General features: G+C 22.6%; 1 protein-coding gene across 4 annotated transcripts in view; it reads left to right on the top strand.

The window, feature by feature from the left end:
- The window catches only part of LOC122508253 (metabotropic glutamate receptor 1-like), a 39646-nt gene that overhangs the window by 3935 nt on the left and 13728 nt on the right, over positions 1-21983 (top strand). For 2 of the 4 annotated variants that reach the window (XM_043621507.1, XM_043621509.1), the window contains exons 2-7: positions 10731-10889; positions 13270-13807; positions 13906-14066; positions 15625-15729; positions 15930-16083; positions 19959-20205. In XM_043621507.1, the coding sequence (XP_043477442.1) occupies positions 13534-13807; positions 13906-14066; positions 15625-15729; positions 15930-16083; positions 19959-20205 (941 nt within the window). In that variant the 5' untranslated portion in view covers positions 10731-10889; positions 13270-13533. Of the gene's footprint in view, positions 1-10730; positions 10890-13269; positions 13808-13905; positions 14067-15624; positions 15730-15929; positions 16084-19958; positions 20206-21983 lie in introns of those variants that run through there. The other 2 variants (XM_043621508.1, XM_043621510.1) reach the window with 2 other exon arrangements.

Genomic DNA, 21983 nt, shown 5'->3' with positions numbered 1-21983 from the left:
TTCTTAATATTTTCTTTCTTTCATTTTATTTTCTTCCAGACGAATGAAAATTGATAATACATTTGAAATATTGATAAATACTTTTTTTAAATTGCAAATTTTCATTTTCTCCAATTGACAATAAAATTTAAAGAGTCGAGAAGATATGTTCGGGTGGGAAATAATTCCAATTCTATGAATTTCTTGAGACGGTATATTCTAGCGCGTAGTGCGCACTTATATTATTAGAAAATGGTCCGAAACTGTGTTAATGAATAATAACTGAGATTTCTCTATTAAAAATGAAAATATGCCTCGAATTTAAAAATTAAATTTCGTTCTTGCCAAGAGCGTTTCAAAGCTTATTTGTTATTCATATTCTGAAGTATCTTGAATCACTTTTAACACACATGCTTGCACCTCTTTGTAAATATTGTCAGCAGCTTTTGATACTTGGGTTTTGAAAGTTCAAATTGCGCTTTCACATGAATCATCAAGATAGGGAACAAATTAAATTGCATGATATACATGTCAGTTACATTCGATAGAACATCTATTTAATGAAATTAAAAAGACATTCTTATAAACTTTCGGCAAATTTAGTACATAATAATATTAATAATAAACTATCTATCTTCAATAGTCGATTAACTTTGCTTTTTTGTTTCACAATTTTTTTCAAAATTTTTCCTTTCTAATGTTTTGAACACCTATTAAAATTAATGTATTAAACACAATAGAATTCTCAAAACAAATTTTATTCCTACAATATTTAAAAATAAATTAATTCATTCGAAGAATGAAATTAAATTAATTATATAAATTTTTCAAAATAATTGAATTCTTTTGGGGAATTTTATTAAAATTATTGTATTCAAATTAATTCAACTCCAACGAAGAATTTTATTATTTATGAGCATAATAGAATTAACGCGAAGAATTTGATTACAATTTTGGAAAACAATTGAATTCATTCGAAAAATTTTCTTAAAATAAATTGTTAATAATAATTGAATCTTTTCGAGAAATTCTATTCAAATTGTATTAAAAATAACTGAATTTCTATAAAGAATTGTATTAGAAAATTTTTAAATAATTTAATTCTTTTCAAAAATTTTATTAAATTAATTGTAATAAAAGTAATTTAAATCTTGCAAAGAACAGACTATATTATTTGTTAAAATTCAAATAATTAAATTCTTGTCTTGAATTTTATTCAAATTTTTGAAAATAATTCAATTATTGAGAAGAATTTGATTATTTATGTTAATAACTGAATTCCTGCAAAGAATTTTATTATTATTTATAAAATTAATTGAATTCTTACAACGAATTATATTAAAAATATTTAAAGTCATTGAAATCTTGCAAAAAATCTTGCCTTGAATTTTATTCAAATTTTTGAAAATAATTAAATTTTATTGTTTTATAAATTCTATTAAAATTGGTGAAAATAATTATTGAATTCTTGAGAAGAATTTGATTATTTATGTAAATAATTGAATTCCTGTGACGAATTTTATTATTTTTAAAAATAATTGAATACCTGCGAAGAATTTTATTATTTATCATAATAAATTAATGTATGATCAAAAAATTTTATTAAAATTTTGTTTAAATAATTTAATTTTTTCGAAAATTGTGTTAAAATTTTATCTTAAATAGGTAATTGAATTCGGGCGAAAAATTTTATTTTTTATCATAATAATTAAATTTATTAAAAGAATTTTATTGTAATTTTTAAAAAATTCGATTGTTTCTAAGAATTTTATTAATACCTATGTTAGAAAATAATAAATAATAATTAATTAATAGGCAAGAATTGTAGTCGATATTTTTGAAAAAACATAATTGATAAAAATTTCTTTATTTAATTTTTTGATTAATGTTAATTATTATATCAATTAATTTTTTTCTTTTTTAATAATTGCGAAATATATAAATTTCTTTGTATTCTAATGTTTTTTTAATTACATATACATACATATAAATACTAGATGATGATTAAATTTATTCATAAATGGGAGTGGTTCATTATAATTTTAGGGGGTCACTTATATATTCTTTTTCTCCTAATTAATTAGTATACTTTAGTGAAATTAATATAATGAAGTGTAACTTAATTACGTCATTAATTTAAAAATATTATCTTTATTAATATAAATTGTAAATTTGTTTTATTTTCGAAAAGCACAATTTTATCAGGTTATAAAATACTATTCTTTTTTTCTCATTTTTTTTGTTGAAAAAATTAGTTTACATTTAGATAAGAAAATTATAAATTCGAGGCATTCGAAAATTGACAAATTCTTAATTCATTTTTAATATTAAAAAAAACCTTTTATGTTTTATTTTTTTCGTTTAAGGATATTGAAAATTAACTAAATGAAGTATTTTTTTTAATTACCGTGTTTTATTCATATTTTTAATCGAGAAAAAAAGTTTTATTACTAAGAAAAGAATTTTTTTTTTAATTGCACCTAAAAAATTATTTGAAATAATTTTTTACGTATATTCTGATAAGAATTTTTTTTTAAAAATCCGTGAATTAATTGCTTTTAATTATTTTTTACAATTCCGGGAATTTTTAATTAAGTTTGAAATATTTAACCATATGAATATAAAAAGTAGGGGTAAAAAAGAAATCACGCCTTTTTGGTGTCTTCTATAATAGGTATATGTAATTATTGTAGTTAGGACTAGTAGAAATCCCAACTTTTTAAGCTTTGTGGTTTAAAGCGCACAAGTTTCGTTGATTCTGGCAAGTTTTCCCCAGAGAGTATTTCACAGTAGAAACCCAAAAAGTTGACAAATGGCGTTCAACTCGTTTGTGCACTTTACAAATGTTTTATGGTCTTTTCTATTGTAACAATATATAAATAGAAATAGTTTATTGTATTTCAAAAATAAGTCGAAAAATATTTTTTATTTTTTAAATATTTATTTAAATAAATCCTACATTAAAAATATAATTATTTAATTTTGAAATTTAATTAAAAATATCTTTGGAAATCTTCTCGAGAAAATATTTATACTTTTGTAAAGTTGAAATATTTTCTTTTTCCCTGACTTCCCTGATTTCCAGACAAAATTTTCACTTTTACCCGTAACCTAAAGAATATTCTGATTCACTCTAAAAATTATTAGATCATTCTTGTTTAGTTACAAGTGTGAAAAATTCAAATTTTAAAAGATTTTAATATGAAACCATTTCAAAATTCAATTATTTCTGAAAATTCACGCTGTAATGCTTTTAATATTCAATTATGTATTATCTAAAACTTGAACTAAAATTCAATTTTTATGAGAAAATTCTGCAATAATTCAATTATTTTTATTATTTATAAGAATAATTTACTTAACTGTATAAAGAATTTTATCAAAATTTTTGAAAAAAATTGATTTCTTTCAAACAATTTTAATAAAAAATTTTAAAGCAATTAATTTTCTTCTTTAAATAAACTCCTGACATGAATTTATTATTATTAAAAATAATTGAATATTATTATTCAAAATTTTATCAAAATTTTTTAAATTAATTGAATTCCTGCAAAGAATTTTATTATTTATGAAAATAATTAAATTCTTATTACGAAGGATGTTATTATTTATTAAAATAATTGAATTCCTGCAAAGAATTTAATTTAATTATTTATGAAAATAATTAAATTCTTACGAAGGATTTTATTATTTATGAAATGATTGAATTCTTATTAAGACGAATTTTATTAAGAATATTTAAAATCTTTCGTGGAATTTAATTGAATTTTATTATTTATGAGAATAATTTATTTAAAAGAATTTTGTCCAAATTTTTGAGAAAAATTGAATATTCTTTCAAAGAATTTTATTGAAAATGTTTAAAACAATTAAATTCCAGAAAGGAATTTTCTTATTTATGAAAATAATTGAATTATTATAAAGAATTTAATAAAAATGTTTGAAATTAATTTAATTCCTGCAAAGAATTTTATTACCTATATATTTTATAAAGATAATTAAAAATTTGCCGAGAATTTTATTGCTTTTGAAAGTAATTGAATTTCTGCAATAATTCTGCAAAATTCAATTCTTTTTTAGTGTTTTTAACTAAAATTTTTCTATAAATTCATTATTTTTAATAATTAATGAAATTGTATTTTATAAAATTGAACTAATTTCTTATGATTTCTAATAACTTAATTTGTTTCCGATACTTTTAATAAAAATCCCTGACCAATTATATTTTTTCTGCTTGTTTCCCGAATTTCCTGAGGCAATCCTGACATAATTATTAATTTATTCAGAAATTGGTTAATTTCAGGGTATTGTCGACTACTTTTAGTTATTTATTTTTCTTATGGCAATTATTCATTATTGATATGATTCATTCTATATTCATTACTTGAGGTTGAGTGTTACTTCACTGACAAGTAGTACAAGGCAGATCGAGTCAGACAAGAGACGCTTGCCGGCTTGTTGAATATTCAGACCATTTCAGACCATTTTACTTTTCAGTTCTGATTGATTAGATACAATACTTTTCAGAAGAAAAAGTTTCTTTTATTTCTATTAGATAAATTCTTTTCTAATAATATTTTTGTTAGAGAAGAAGAATGATTTTGAAAATAATAATAGTAATAATAATGAATTGTTCGTTGCACTATATTTTATTACGTTAAAATATTGACATATTCAATCTCCTCATCGGCTATATAAGAGATAAGGGACTTGGAAGGTTGAAGGTCCAAAGTATGTAATCCGTAAAGGAAGTAAGATTACAAGTACACCTTTGTATCCCATCATGAAGTGGTGCACCATAATCCGGCCTCTAAAACCAGATGTTTCAATCTGCCTGACAAGTAATTAACTTGGACTGACTTGGACGGTTGACGCGAACGACGCGAACGACGCGACGATAAAGCTATGCGCTATTCGTGAATGAGAAAACACTATCGTCTTTTCCTCTTCCGCTCAATATAAATAGAGATTCAATGAATGCTTTTCGCAAACCAATTGTCAACACCAATTCTCTCTGACTTTTAACTAGATTCCTCTTTTGTCTATTCGCAAAAGATTCGCAACTCTTTACATACATTATTTGCATATTATTGCTATTTTCTTTTTTTTGCTTCCTCATATGAAGAAGCAAATTCTTCTTCTTCTTCTTCTTCTTCTTCTTCTTCTTCTTTTTCTGAAGAAACACAAATTTTATTCGTCTTACTCTTGGCAATAAACAATAAATATTACTTTATTCCATTAATTATTATATATTATATCATTAAGCAAATTACAACATTTTTTATTTTCGAATCAACTTTCAGTTATTTAAACTAATTAATTATTATTATTATCGTTTATTTCAAAAAATTTTAATAAAACTCTTCGAAACAATTCAATTATTTTCCAAAGATTTTTAATAAAATTCTTTATATCAATTCAATTATTTTCAAATATTCTTAATAAAATTCGTCTTAAGAATTCAATCATTTCATATAAATAATAAAATTCTTTTCAGTAATTCAATTATTATTTTTGTAAATAATAAAATCCTTCGTAAGAATTTAATTATATTCATAAATAATTAAAGTCTTCGCAAGAATTTAATTATTTTTATAAATAATAAAATTCTACTAAGGAATTTAATTAGTTTTATAAAAAAACCAAATTTTCCAGGAGAATTTAGTTATTCTTAGAATACTCTATAAAATTCTTCGAAAAAGTTTTATATAATTACTTTAACAAATTTGTAATAAGATTCTTTGTAGGAATTCAATTACTTTCAATATGCTATTTTAATAAAATTTCTCGAAAGGATTCAATTATTTTTCAAAAACTTTTGGAAAGGCTTCAATTATTCTCAATGCAGTTTTAATAAAATTTTTCAAAATAATTCAATTATTTTGAAAAATAGTTATAAACTTTTGAGTATTCGTTTATTTATTTCAATACAATTTTAATAAACTTTCTATAGAAGAATCCAATTATTTTTATAAATTTTACAAAAATTCTTTAAACAAAGACAATTATTTACAAAAATATTAATAAAATTCTTCAGAATAATTCAATTATTTTATAAATAATAAAATTTCTCACAGCAATTTAATTACTTTCAATAGAATTTTAATAATTTTTTTCGAAAGATTCAATTATTTTTATAAAAAATTTAATAAAATTCTTTAAATGATATTATTTCAATACCTAGGGGAGACTGGGGCGAAAAGTTAAATTTTGCATAAATGATTTTTTTTGTCAATATAATCCGCTTAGATGCAAATATTTGTAAATCAATATTGTAGGGCAACTTGTCCTCTACAACTTTCAATAAAAAAGTTTTTGATATTTTCGCATAAAATACATGTTTTGACCTTTTTTGAAAATTTTGTTTTTTTTTAACTTTTCGCCCCATGCTGGGGCGAAAAGTTAAATTCTATTTTTAGCCTACTAAAACTATTTTCTGACAGGTGATAAGTAGTAGATAAGTTAAAGTATACGTAAACAAGTAATTTAGTAAATAAAAGATCTTTGTTTATTTAACAAAAGCTTTAGAATAGTTGTAAAGTTAAAAAATTGAAATTTCAAAAAAAAAAATTTTTTTTGGTTTATTTCACGTGAACGGTTTTGTTTTTTGACAAAGTACTTGCCCAATGTCAAGTAAATAATTTTTAAACAAATAAACTCAAAAAAACGAAAAATAAAAAAAAAATTTTTAACAACATGTAAAAATACATTTAACTTTTCGCCCCAGGGTGCGTTTTCGGCTTTAACAACAAATATAAAAAATCTGACTAAAGTTATTTAGCAAATACCTTCAGGTATCTCTTCAGGGGACCCAAATAAGGATCTAAAAAAATCGCAATGAGAATAAATTCAAAAAATATACTTAAAAGTTGATATTTTCTTTTTCGAAAAAATTTTCAATTAAGTAAGTTAAAAAAAAACTTTTAATATAGACACCACAAAAATGAACAGAATTGCACACAACTCCGGACATTTATTTAGGGTGATAACACCCTTCTATAATTAAAATTGCAATGCTCTAACTATTTTCGTTCGAAAGATAATGAATTTTAACGGTTTTGGCAGTTTAACTTTTCGCCCCAGTCTCCCCTATATATTTTAAAATAAATTCCTTGAAGATTCTATTATTTTCAATACTATTTTAATAAAATTTCTGGATAGGATTCAATTAATTTTCAAAAACTTTTCGAAAGACTTGAATTATTTTCAATACAGTTTTAATAAAATTTTTTGAAATAATTTAATTATTTTAATCAAGTTTTTTGAATGATTTCAGATAATTTCAATGAATTTTTAATTAATTTCCTTTAAAGAATTTATATGTACATATTTTTATAAATTTTATAAAAATTCTTTGAAACATTTTCAAAATTTTTAATAAATTTCTAGGCAAGAATTTAATTATTTACATAAATTATAAAATTTTTTATAGGATTTCAATATTATATAGTTTCAATTCATAAATACATAACAAAATTCTACTAAGAAATTTAATTATTTTCAGAAATTTTAATAAAAATCTTTGAAACAATTTAATTATTTTTCGAAAATTAAATAAAATTCTATTCAAGAATTCAATTTTCATTCAGATTCAAAATTATAAAAGTTACAAGAATTATTACATTTTTTAACAAAATGTCTTTCTTTGAAATTAAAAAAATTAACTTATTAACCCAAAATTATGTAAAGTGATTAAAGTTCATTTACAAATTCAATTATGATTTTAAATTCATAACAGTTTTGTTTATAATTAGTTATTTTTATTATTTAATCCTTCAAACATTGAATTAGAATTTCATAAAATTTAAAATTCGAAACATTTAATATGAATTATCATAAAATTTGAAGCAGAGAAGAAAAAAAAACTATTTTTATATTGCGAACAAACATCCGAAATACATAGCGATTATTAAAATAGATTTTTTTAAATTATCAATATAAATTTCGAATTGAAGGTAAATTTGCAATTATATCTGCAATTGTCTGCCTATTGAGGTGTATAAATATTTTTTAAAAAGTACAAAATTTCCATTCTTAAACCAAAATCAAAAAAATTTACAGAACGTAAGTTTTTTTCACACTATTTAAAATATGAAGAAAAAAAATTTGTTTATTTCATTAAAAATTGTAATTTTTTCAGTCTCAATAAGTATTCACTATAAAACAAAGAGTTATTTTCTAAACCGCACAAAACATTTTCGACACTTGCAATAAACGAAACAAAAGAATGGAAATGCAACAGGAAATAGAGAACGTGGTCAGTGAAAATTTTCAGTTTCAATTTGAAGCGTGGTTTATTTCGACTTTATACGTATGTGTGAATCTAAAGAATGTAACATGTAAATTTTTAAATGTACATATATACTTGAAACCCCCTTAGAGTAGAGAATATTTCTTTTGCGAAGTAGTTTTATTTTACTTTTATTTCCTTTTTTCTCTTATTTATAAAATATCTTCTTTGTTGCTTCAAAAAACAGGAAATTGTTTTTGTTTATATAAAAGGAAAATTGTTTCTTCTTTATATAAATATTTCAGTCTCAGTTTCTCTCACACAACTAGTCGCTATTTATTTCATTTTTTTTTTTGCTTGGATATTTTTCTTTACTTTTAAAAATTGAAAATAGAGGCAAAAATTATTTTCTTTCTTTTGAATTTAGTTTATCTGATTTGGTGATTATTTGTATCAATTTAAAATGATTTCTTTCTGAGAGAAAGTAATAACGACTAGTGGATTTTTTCCATCAATTCGTATAACTACCTGTGTGGCGAATGGCATGGAAATGAATGAGGTCTTCTGGTTAATTAAGCTTAAGACCTCAATTTCCAGGATATTTTTGTGAAAAGGTCATGCGATTGGTTAATCGGTATTCGATAGTGAAAGACTTTTTTCTATTATTTTCTCTGATTTTTCTACATACGTAGAAAATGAATTTTTCCTCTGGTACTACATATTTTTCCCCGCTGTACATACATTATAAAAAGGTAATCCGAAAATTTATATAAGTCCAACGCAACGCTTGTACTTTATTCGTCTATCGCTTTCACTTCAGTGGTCTATGGAAGCATTTTCTATGCAAAAGTCTATAAACCATTAGCATTCAATCGAACATTTCACCACAAATCCCTACGGTTTTCACTCGCTCCATTTCATTTTTTCCCCTTGATTCCGCGGAAATTCACGCCTGATAACTTTACTCTATGCGTATCACGTATGCTTTTCCGATAGACAAAAAAAAAAAAAAGGAAAAAAAAAGGAAAAAAGAGCTTTTTATCGCACGAGCGACACGGAAATCCTCTCTTTTTTTATACTATTAATTTCTTAAAATTACATTTGTTAAATTGTTCTCTTGTTCTTTTTGAATGTTTAAACTTTGAATGTTTGGAGCGTTGATTGTAGTTGAAACGATCATTAAAATTAATGAGAACTCTTCCGAGAGTAGGAAAACGGTCCAGGACTGTTACCTCAGTAATATAATTTCTGACAACGAACACTTCCCTCATACCTGCTCGAATTTGCCGCACATATGGGTTCAGTTCGGGTAGGGTCACTTTGGACCACTTTGACCGCATCTGTGTGCAAACACGTTTTTCTTTAATTGCCAAAGAAATAAACATTTTTTCGATACAATAAAAGGCACATATTTCCACTCCCAATTCATTCAATTGCGAATACAATAAAAGTTGACATAGTTTCAAGTTAGTTTTCTTTGTCTGTTTTTTTTTTAATAATTTTTCATTTTTATTGCTTTATTAAATTTTTTAATAAATGTCTTAAAAATAACTAAATTCTTATCAAGAATTTTATCAAAATTTTAGAAAATAATTCAATTCCTTCAAAGAATTCTATTAAAATTTTTGAAATTTATTCAATTCTTTTAATATAATTTAAATTGAATATTTTAAAAGGAATTTAATTTAACAAAGAATTTCCTTAAAGTTCTCAAAATAATCGTGTTTCTTCATAATTCTAATTAAAAATTTGATTATTGAATTTTATTAAAATGTTTTGCGTTTTTTGAAAATTTTACAATTTCAAATCTCAAATAATAAATTTAATTCTTGGATATAATTATTTTTTTAAAATTATACTGAAAATAATTAGATTTCAATCAAAAATTGTAGTATTATTTATAAAAATAATTGAATTCTAGTGAAGAATTTTATTAATATACCTATTTTTGAGAATAATTTATTGTCGTCTTTGTTCAAAGAATTATCGCAAAATTTAAAAAAAAATGATTGCATTATTCTTTTAGAGAAAATTTATTGAAATTGTGTTGAATATAATTGAATTGTTCTCAGAATTATATTACTATCTTTAAAATAATTGAATTGTTTCGAAGAATTTTTATTAAATTTTTTGATAACGTTTGAATTGTTTTGAAGACAAATATTATTAAAATATATTGATAGTAATTAAATTCCTTTGAAGAATTTTATTATTTATAAAATAATTGAATCCTTGGGAAATAATTGAATTATTTCTTGAAATTTACTTAAAATTGCATTGAAAATAATTGATAACATTTGCTGGTTTATCAATAATTTTAAGTAGACACTAAAAAAGAAAAATTCACATTATCTGATTAAAGAGTATTTAAATCTAAAAATAATTCTCTAATAATTCTCTTTTTCTATCTTTAAATCCACTAGAAATGTTAAGTTGCTCATAATATATTATGTGAACCCTTCCTCAAAAAATTGTATCAAGTTTTTTTTTTATTTCACTTTATTTCTTTTTTTCTGTGCAGGAATATGAATGAGAATTGGACCAAAGAAAAAAGGAGATGATACAGTGCACGTGTAGTTCTATTCATTTGTAAGGTTTTCATCAGAACTCTTGAAAAATGTTAATTACCGCGCCTCTCATTAATTAACCTTCCACCTGTTATTTTTTGATGCTTTGTGAGGTAGGTAACACTTTCACAAAACTCTTAATAAGACTCTTTTCATTTTATAGGCCACCTCATTATTATATTTATCTCTACAAAACATTCAACAGAAAATGATTAAAATTTTATTATCTTCACTTTGATAAATAATACAATGTGATCATTTCAGTTATTTTCATTTGTGAATTTTAATTATGTTTATTATTTATTTTAGTGATAATAATATAATTTTTTTTTTTTCAAGAAAATTCGTATTTTTAAACTTATGAAACGTATAACAATAAAAGACAGTTACCGTGAATAAGAGATACTTGAAAATTTAACAATTTTCTGAAATGTTGGAAAACTTTTTACGGACTCGTTTATTATGAACCAGGCAAGTTTTCAAACTGCAGTTACCTTTGTAAGGATAGGGTCGATAAAATTTAATTACTCATGGGTTTTCGTTTATCTAGTCCCAGACAGAAGCGTCAAACGTTCACTTCCCTTCAAGTATTGCAAAACTACGAGAGAATTTATTCATTTCTCTCAAATGGAATTAAGGCATCAGTCGCACGTGAAAAATTAATTTTTCACGAGCTCTTTTCCCCCCTTTTTTTGTTTTTTTGTTTTTTTTTTTTTTTTTTTTTTTTTATTTTAGTTTAGAGTTACAATTATCGATCACGTACACTCTCAGGGTTGTCACAGGTCAGGAATTCAGGGAAAAGTCAGGAATTTTTATTAAAAGTACTGGAAAAAATTAATTTTTAGAATTCCAAAGATAATACTGAATTTTTATGTCTTTTTTGTTTCCCTATAAACTATGAAATTTCCACGAATTCTTATATAATATATATAATTATTTTCAAAAATAATGAAATTCTCGTCAAAATTTCAATTATTTTTGTAAATAACAAAATTCTTCTCCTACATTCAATTATATTTAGAAATTTTAATGAAATTCTTATTTGCAAATGTCACTTACTTTCATAAATAACAATATTCATCACAAAAATTCAATTATTTTCAATATCCACTATTTAAATAAACTTTTCCAAAAGAATTCAATAATTTAAAAAAAACTTTAATAAAATTCTACGCAAATAATACAAATTTCACTGGAATTCAATTATTTACAAATTTTTTATAAATTCCTTCGCAATAATTCAATTATTTTTACAAAAAATAAATTTTATTTAGGAATTTAATTATTTTCATAAATAATAAAACTCATTGCAAATTTTCAATTATTTTTAATGCAATTTTAATGGAATTCCTTAAAAAAGGCAATTATTGTTAAAAATTTCATTAAAAGTCGTCAAAAGACGAATAATTTGTTTAATAATTTGTTAATAAAATTCTTTATGAGAATTCAATTTTAAGAAAGATTCAATTTTTCAAAAGGTTCTTTATTATATTGTATTATAATAATTAAATTCTCGTAAAATTTTCTAATAAAAATTGATTTCGAAATGAATTTTAGTTAAAATTTCAGATAATAATTAAAAAAATTGTATTGTGAATTTCTAGAAACAATTGAATTTTGAAAAGGTTTCAAATTAAAATCTTTGAAAATTTGAATTTTTCATACTTTTAACTAACAATTCTGTAGAATTAATTTTTTTGGAAAAGTTTAATTGAATGTTTTTTTTTTAATTATTTCAAGTTTTAATCTATATTTAATAAGAATTTCCGAATAAACAAAATTTCATAAAATTGAATAATTGTAAATAAATGGACTTGAAAATTCTCAAAGAACTTTTTCAAAAATTTTTAAAAATTATTGATTTGAAGACAAATTTTAGTTAAAAATTGTAGAAAATAATAATAATTGAATTGAAATGATGAAAATAATTTTGAAGAGGTTAGAGTATTATAATATAAAATAATTATTTTATTACTCGGTCATCTTTAATAAAAATTATAAAACATGAAGATTTATTTGAGTAGGATCTCCAAAATCGATTGCACAATTTTTAAAAAGAATACTTTTGAAAAATGATTTAATTTATATTTTGAAATAAAAATATTTTCGCCCCCAGAGAGAACAATTTCTTTGTGACAAAGAAAATTCCTTTAAATAACAGAAATTCTAATATTGATATTATTACGCGGTCAAAGAAGAAGTGTACTTGAAGAATGGAAAAAGGAAGATTAAAAAGAAGCATCGTTGAATGAAAAGGAAGAAATATTTTTGTGAAAAATAAATTCCTTGCTTTAAAATAAGAAGAAAATTAGAGTTAGAATCTCATTTTTTTCGTAAATTTAAAAATGCTATTTTTCCCAAAATATTATCTTAATTGAAAAATTGATTTTAACTTATTTTACATTTTCTTCTTGTGAATTTATGAAATTGTTCTCTAATATCGTATCTTTTAAACTACTTGGCAAATCTTATCGAGAAATCGGAAACTTTAAGTTACAGGCGCACGCTCCCTTTGGAAACTGTTGAATAGAATTTTCATTCTTTCTCAGACACTCTCCCGAGAGAATTTTCAAATCGTTCTCAAAAACTGATTTGAACAAAGTTGAGAGAAAATCTACTATATACCATTATATTAGAAATGAAAGGAAAATCAAAAAATTTCAAATCACAAAGATGTTGGGAATGTCGAGGAATATTTTACAAGACTTGCATTTTTTTCGGCTAGAAGTTTTTTCGAAAAAATAAAGTAATGAACAGATGACAATAAGGAAATTTGGTTTTTTTGAAAACAAAATGCTTTTACTTACTGTGATTATTTGCCTGATGTGCAACAACATGATAAATGGTGAATTCTCCGCAAGAGTCAAAGGCGATTTTATACTCGGTGCTTTATTCAGTGTTCATGAGACACCAAGGGGCAGTAAAGGAACATTAGTCTGCGGGCCAATTAGAGAAACTTATGGTATACAACGAGTTGAAACTGCTTTGATAACCCTCGACAAAATCAACAATGATGATTCAATTTTAAATGGTATTGTGTTTCATTCGCAAGTATAATTATTCATTATTTTCAGTGACATTTTCTTTATTTAAATTTAATTGTTATTAAAGAAATCACTTTTGCTTCAGGTGTTCAATTAGGTTTAGAAGTTAGAGATTCCTGTTGGTCTTCCCCTGTTGCATTGCAACAAAGCATTGAACTTGTTCGTGATGCAATTTCGCCAATATCTTCGAAAAATCAAATTTTCACTAATGACGAATCAACGATTTGTAAAACAGACGCCAATCAGGTGAGTAACTTTTCTTTTTACTATTTTAAATAATTATTGTTATTCATTTTTTTACACTTCAAACTTTCTAAAAAATTACAACTGTAATTCTTACATTTTAAATCTTTTCTAAAATAATTATTATTTTTAGTAATTTTCTGAATTTTCCTCTTAAAAATACTTCTTATAAAGCGTAGTTTTTGAAATATAATTCAACTTTTTAAAACAATTTTTCAACAATTTTAAAAAATAATTAATATTTAAATTGATTGCTTTTCAACAGAATTTTAATAATAATAATAATAATAATAATAATAATAATTCAATAAAGTTAGATTTTTTTAAATAGCAAAGTTTGTAAATAATATTGTAGAATTTAAGGGGAAATTTCAATAATTATTTTCAATAATATTTCAATTTACACATTTCCGAAAATATTGAAAATAATTGAAGAATTTCATTACTTTTTTAAAAAGTATTTGAATAATTTTTTGAAGCTAAATAAGTATAGAAATTTTCATTTGATATGAATTTTTTGAAATTTAAAAATAACAAATTTTTGAAAATTCAATTGTTTTGACTATTCGAGATTTTTTTTCATTAAATATGTATTTGAAAATTGAACTAATTTCTAAACAAAATTGACTCTTTAAATTTTAAATAATTTTTTCCAATTTTTTAATATTTTTTGTCTTTCAAAAACACACGACGAAATAGAACAAGAGAAATATCAAGGTGAATCTAAGCAAATAAAGATTTACACGTGTTTCTTTTCATTGAGATTTCATATTTTTTATTAAAAAAATCAACTGATCTATAAAAAAAATTTGAATTATAACTTTTCAAAAAACTAAAATTATTAAAAACTTTGGAAATCTAATTGTTTCTAAAACTTTCTACTAATAACTCTTCCAAAATTCTATTATTTTCTAAAATTTTTAACTAAAATTCCTTTCTAAATATATTATCTATATTAAATTAATAATTTTAATAGTTTAAAGAACATAGTTTAAAAGAAGAAAAGTATTTTCAAAATATATATTTAAAATTTGAATTAGTTTTTGAAAAATTTGAAATATGAATACAAATTTCTGAAAAAAGTAATTCATCTGAATTTATAATTTAAATTATTCTAAATTTAAAATTTGAAAAATTTCAATTTAAAGTCTATTTAAATTTCAATGGTATTTTATATCAAGAGACTAGAATTTTTTTGTAATATTTGAATAAAGTCGAAAAAATTACTTAGGTATATTAATTTTTCTAAATACTTAAAGTAAAAATTTGCGCGGTTCCTAACGATCTTTATTAATATGAATAATTAATCAAATTTATCAATATGATCAATTGAACAAAAATTGAATGTGTTATTAAGAAAAGTTTTAATAAATAAGAAACCACCCGTGTGCTTTAGCCTTTTTTTTACATAGTAATTAGTAATTTATTAATTAGGAATACAAGTTACCTAGTAATTAATAAAGTATTTAATTCTAAGCTAAATTAGTTGTTAACTAAATTAATTATTAAGAATTAATGAATTAATGAATTAATAATATGCATATACTATTTTATATTACAGACGGAGACGAGCTTTAAAGCTCCAATGATTGGAGTTGTTGGTCCCGGTTCCAGTTCCGTTACTCTTCAAGTACAAAATCTCCTTCAATTATTTTCCATTCCGCAAGTAAATAAGTTTTTTATGATTTTATTTTAAATATGAGCCGTTTTATTAAATACTACTTTTCTATTTCTCTGTCTGTATAAATATAAATATAAATATAAATTTAAATGGAGAAACTTTTTAATTTCCATTGTTGGTTTTCAAAAGTTTTAAATTCAATTCATGGGGTTTTTTCCTCTCTTTCTCTCTCTCTTATTTCTCAGATAGGCTACTCGGCTACATCTCGAGATCTCAGCATCAAGAGTAGATACTCGACTTTTTTTCGTGTTGTTCCATCCGATCAGTACCAGGCACAACTTCTCATGGATATCTTGCGCCACTTCAATTGGACCTATGTATCGATTGTCCATACGGAAGGTAATTTTTTTTCTCACAATAGACTTCCCTTCCATTTTCCTTTTTGCGACAAATTCTTTCCTGATATTATTATTATTAACTTGGTTGTATTGTGCATTTTTTTCGTTTGGGGCTTTAATATTCATTGAATAATTGATAATTATTTCTCGTTGATAGTATTAATTATGGCATTTAATTTAAAAGAAATAATTAGCTAAATGAAATGTTAGTCAATCGATATCACTGGCTCTCTAAATGCTTGTTGAGGGAAAGTGGATAAATTTAGCTGGAGTAATCCCATTAACTCTTGTGACCGAAACAAAACCCTGCAATCTCGACGACAATTGATCTGGTAATTGTACGGGAGTAACAAATCTAATTCCTCCAACAATGAATTAGACGCAAGACTGCGCGAACATTTAATGAACATTAATTTATTTCACTAATATTAGAGAATACACCTACATTTTTTATTTTCAACAATTATCTATTTAAAGAAATTATTATCGGGCCTTGACTATTTTCAAAAGGAAAAACGATTTTGTCCATTTTAGAAAAAAAAATCTACTTTTTTCGAATTGTTTTTTTTTTTTTTTTTTTTTTTTTTTTTTTTTGAGATTTGGATTTTTGAAAATCAAATTTTCAAGAATTTGGAAAAAAATAATCAATTTCAAAATTCATTTAAATTGTCTAAAATAAAAGTTGTTGAAAGAATTTATTTTTTGCTTTACATTCAAAAAACTACTTTTTAATATTTTTAAGAAACAAATTTTAAAAATTTTTATCATCATTTTTTTCATATTTGTAATTAAAAAATTCTTCAAAAACTTAATTTTTGTATTTAAATAATTGAATTCTCGAACAACTTTTGCAATATTATTAAAGATAATTGATTTAGAGAAGAAGTTGAGTAAAAAGTTCTAGAAAAGAATTAGAGTTACAGTTACAAAAGAAAAAATAATTGAATTTTTCGATTTAAATATTTAAATACTCAAAATTATTATTACAAATAGATAATTGATTTAGAGAAGAAATTTAGTTTAAAATTCTAGAAAACAATTTGAATTTTGAAAGGTTTGCGGTTATTATTTTTAGCAATAATTAAATTTTAGAAATTTCAACATTTTTAATTCCTGAGGAATATTGAATAAAAAAATTGAGAATTAAATTATTTTCGAAAAATTACTTAAAATATTTTTAACAAATCAATTCTTATTAGAATTTTTTAATCATAATTTATTAAAATTTAATTCTCTTAAAAAAAACTAAATTAAAATATTTTTAAATTCTACTTTGTAGGTAAAACTTGTCATTAAAATTTTGGAGAAATCATGTATTTTTATATTTGTAATACCTATTGAAATTCTTCAAAAAATTGATTATTTTTTTAATATTTTCCACAATTTCTTTTAAAAAATCCAATTATTTTCGAGAATAAATTGTGCTAAAGTTCAATTATTTGAAAAAATATTTTAAAAATATTATTAAAACAGTGATTTAAACAAGTTTTTGTTTATAATTTTATTCAAGTTTTTGAATAATACAAATTTAGAAATCATCGTAATTAAAATTTGTGAAAAAAACTTTTAATAATTTATAAGAAAAAAATATATTTTCTTAAATTTAATAAAAATTTGAAATTTGAATTTACTTTAAATTTAAGAAAATGGAAAATTAATGAAAGTCGTCAGTGTTAATGGTAAATTAGAGAAAGCGCAGAAGTTTGTAAAATACGTTGACACTTATAAATTCGATCCCCATCTTGAATAACGGACATTGCTTATTAATTGAAATACCAATGGGAAATAATAAATTTTCCACCTCCTTTTCCTCCACCGTCAAATAGAGTTCCCGAACTGTGAAAATCTAAAGCTCTACGAAGTTGGCGGGTAAATAAGAACTGATAAAATCATCGCGCGGTTCGCTTAATCGTATTTTCTTCAGGAAACGGATGTTGCGGTAGAGCGAAGCTTTTACAGGATATAAGTTGGATAATTTTGCATCTAGTCGATAAAATGTAAAAGCGAACGTCTATTGTTCTAGGAGACTTATTCTCAGCAGAAAAAAATATACAATATAAAAAAGAAGTTACAAATTATTACTCTTCAATAGAGACAATCTTTATGTTCTAACCAAGAATAAAGTGCTAGACGAAATTTAATAAATGTGGAAATAAAATATTCGTATGAGAATATTAAAAATTGAAAGCTAAAATATTGAAAATTCAGATCAAGTATTTTTCTAGGATTGGATTTAAGTTGAAATATTTTTCTATATGTACCTATTTAAGCTGGAATTTTTTTTTACAAATTTTATTATTTATTATTATTTACTAGCATAACTATTAAAGTGAAAAAATTTTTGTAAAATTTAATTATTTTCCAAAATTTTGTTGCACTTCTTCAAAAAATACAATCCTAATATTAAAGTATAATTTTTTAAAGTGATCAAATAAAATTCTTATTTGAAATATAAAATTTATTTTAATGAAATTTGAGAAAATTTACTATTTTTTCAATTTTTTAAAATTATTTTTGGGATTTCAACTATTTCTCAAAAGTTTTAATAACGATTTTTTATAAACCTCATTCTTTCAAAATTTCTCAATAAAATTTTTTAAATTTCATTCATTTTTGTTTGATGAATATTTGTGAATAGGCTTATTGTTATTTATTTGTCCTTAAGGAATTAAAATTTTAAAAAAATACTTTCAATGTAAAACCTTTTGAAATTTAATTCTTTCAATTATTCAAATAATTTCTAAACTTTTAACTGAAATTCTTTTTCAATTTAATTTTTATCAGAAAGTTCGAGAATTGAATCATTTAAATTTTAAATATAAAACTTTTTGTAAAATTTAATTATTTTACGAATTTTTAGTTGCAATTCTTCAAAAAATACAATAATAGGTATTTAGAAATAATTTTTTAATGTGAGAAAATAAAATTCTTTAAAATATAAAATTTATTTCAATGAAATTCGAGAAAATGTCCTTTTTTAATTTCTTAAAATTATTTTAGATATTTTTATTAGAATTCAATGATAAATGAATTATTTAAACACCAAAATTTTTGTAAAATTTGATTATTTTTCAAATTTTTGGTTGCATTTCTTCAAATAATATAATAATATTTTCGAAAATAATTTTTTAAAGTGAGCAAATAAAATTGTTTGGAATATAAACTTTATTTTAATAAAATTTGAGAAAATTTCTTGTTTTTCCAATTTTTTTAAAAATTATTTTCGAAAATTCAACTACATGTTTTCAAAAAATTTTAATAACAATTTTTTAAATTTCGTTATTTTTCGTTCAATAAATGTGAAATTTAATTATTTCTAAAAATTTGAACAGCAATTCTTCCAATTCTTGAAATATTTTCTAAAATTTTAACTGAAATTCTTTTCCAAATCAATTTTTATAATTCTTAACAATTGATTGTTTCTAGTTATAGGAGAATTCAGTTATTTAAATACAATTTACGCAAAAATAAATAATTGATTATTTCTAAAAATTGCAACTGTAACTCTACTTGTGGATTTTTTTAATTTTTGAAAGAAAATTCATAGACTATTTAAGATTTTGAATAATTTGATATTTTTCGAATACTTTGGATAAAATTTCCTTACTTTACTTTTTTCCCTATCCTGTAAATGTCCTGTTTTTGTAAAAATTCTAGGCGAATTAATTGCACTCTATTTACAAATTAATTGTTAAATTTTTGATATGACAAGTTGGAATCAAAAAAGGCTTACTTCATGTGAGGAGAGAATATCTCGATCATTATTACTATTATTATATACCTCCTCCTTTATTTATTACATATCAATAAATTTATATCGAAAAAAAGAAAGTTCATCTCCAGTTTTGAGAATAATTTATTTTTTGGCTTTTTTAGAAAATTATGGTCAAAGTGGAATCCAGGCATTTCGTGAATTAGCAGAGAAGAGCGGAGTGTGTGTAGCACGTGAGGATTCAGCATTGTCAACCGCTGAGGACTCAGTTTTTGATGGAGTCCTTCGAAATCTTAATCAAGACAGCAATGCGAAAATCGTGGTTTGCTTTTGTGAGGGCATGACTATGAATGGACTCTTGAAAGCTTCGAAACGTTTAAATATGACAGGTCGCTTCATGTACATTGGAAGGTATTATCGAATTATCTTCTTTTTAAGTACATTTTCTTCAAATCAACCAGTCAAAACCACTAAATTTCCTCAAATTTTTTAAATTTTAATTCAACAGTTTATAGGTAATAACAATTTATTTTCATTTTTTATTAAAAGAAAAAAAATTAAATTACATTTCATGAGACACAAGGAGAGAAATGAGAAATGAGAAATTGATTTGAGAGGAAAGAATGAAACTGATATTGGAGGCAAGTTTTCTGTGTTCTCTCACATAGGAAATTGGGAACTATGGATGAATTGAGCCTCAAGTCGCGGAAAGGGAGTCAACGAGAGTCACCTTTCTACTCGGTGTGCTACTTACCAAGCTTCCGTTCTGTAACTAATTTCCGTTCGTTCTTAAACTTTAGTATCATCTCTCGACGTCTCTCGACCTTCTTAGAAAAAAAGAGGGTCATTCCAGAAATAATTTCGGACCCGTTTTTTGCGCTGCTACTTAAAAAAAAGACTATAATAATTTAATATACCTATCAAATATTTTCGAATATATTTTCCAGGCTAAAAACTTTTTTTCCAAAATTAGGTATCCAATTAAATTAAAAAGGAAATGCAAGTTTGCATTCATTCAGCATTTCATTTCAGCATTCTGTAGCCACTAAAAGCTACTATTTCGGTTTTTTTTCTTTTAGAATTTCCACTGCTTTAAATTCGCTAAGACTAGAAATCAAAAACCTATTCTCAGAAATTACAATCAAATTCATTAAAACGATTCAATTCTTTTCAATATCTAGTATTTTCAGAAAATTTCGCAAAAGAATTCAATTATTTTCATAAATAAAAAATTTTTTTTTGAAGAATTTCAATTATTTTTAATACTATTTTAAATTAATTAATCGAAAAATTCAATTATTTTCACAAATAAAATTTTCCACAAGAATTTAATTTATTTAAAATAAAATTTTCATAATATTTATTATATTTCGAAAAAATTAATTATTATTTAAAATAATGTTTATAAAATTCTTATAAAGAATTTAATTATTTTCAAAAATAATAAAAATGTCCAAAGAAATTCAATTCTTTTCAAAAATTTTAATAACATTTTTCGAAATAATTCAATTATTTTCATAAATAATAAAATTCTCCTCGCAGGAATTCAATTTTTAATTATTATTAAATAATAAAATTCTTAGCAACTATTCAATTATGTATTTTCATAAATAATAAAATTCATCGCAGGATTTTGAATTATTTTTAATTTTAATACAATTTTACAGGAAGAGCTCGAAAAATGTACATAATTATTCTTAAAAATTTAATTTCAGTTCCTCGAAGAAATCAATTATTTAAAAAATGTTTTTTTATACAATTCTTTGGAAAAATTCAAGTATTCACAAAAATATTAGAATTTTTCACAGAAATTCAATTATTTTCAAATATTTTAATAAAATTGTTCAAAATAAATCAATTATTTTAAATACAGTTTTAATTAAATTATTCTTTTAGATTTTAATTAAATTTTTCCCAAGAATTCAATTATTTTCATGATTAATAAACATTTCTCAGGAATTTAATTATTTAAATTAGAATTTGCATAAAATTAGTCAAAATAGGAAATTAATTATTTAAAAATTTGTGAAAAATTCTTCGCAAGAATTAAATTATTTTTATAAATATTTAAATTCTTTGATGAATAATAAAATTAGTTGCATGAATTCAATTTATATTAGCATCATAATAATTTAAGAAAGAAGTAAATATTTTTGATGAAAATGAGGAAAAAGTGAGAAACATAAAAA

The sequence above is a fragment of the Leptopilina heterotoma genome, unplaced genomic scaffold (genome assembly GCF_015476425.1).
Source record: "Leptopilina heterotoma isolate Lh14 unplaced genomic scaffold, ASM1547642v1 Lhet_53, whole genome shotgun sequence".
Classification (NCBI taxonomy): domain Eukaryota; kingdom Metazoa; phylum Arthropoda; class Insecta; order Hymenoptera; family Figitidae; genus Leptopilina; species Leptopilina heterotoma.
This window is presented reverse-complemented; position numbering and strand designations above follow the sequence as displayed.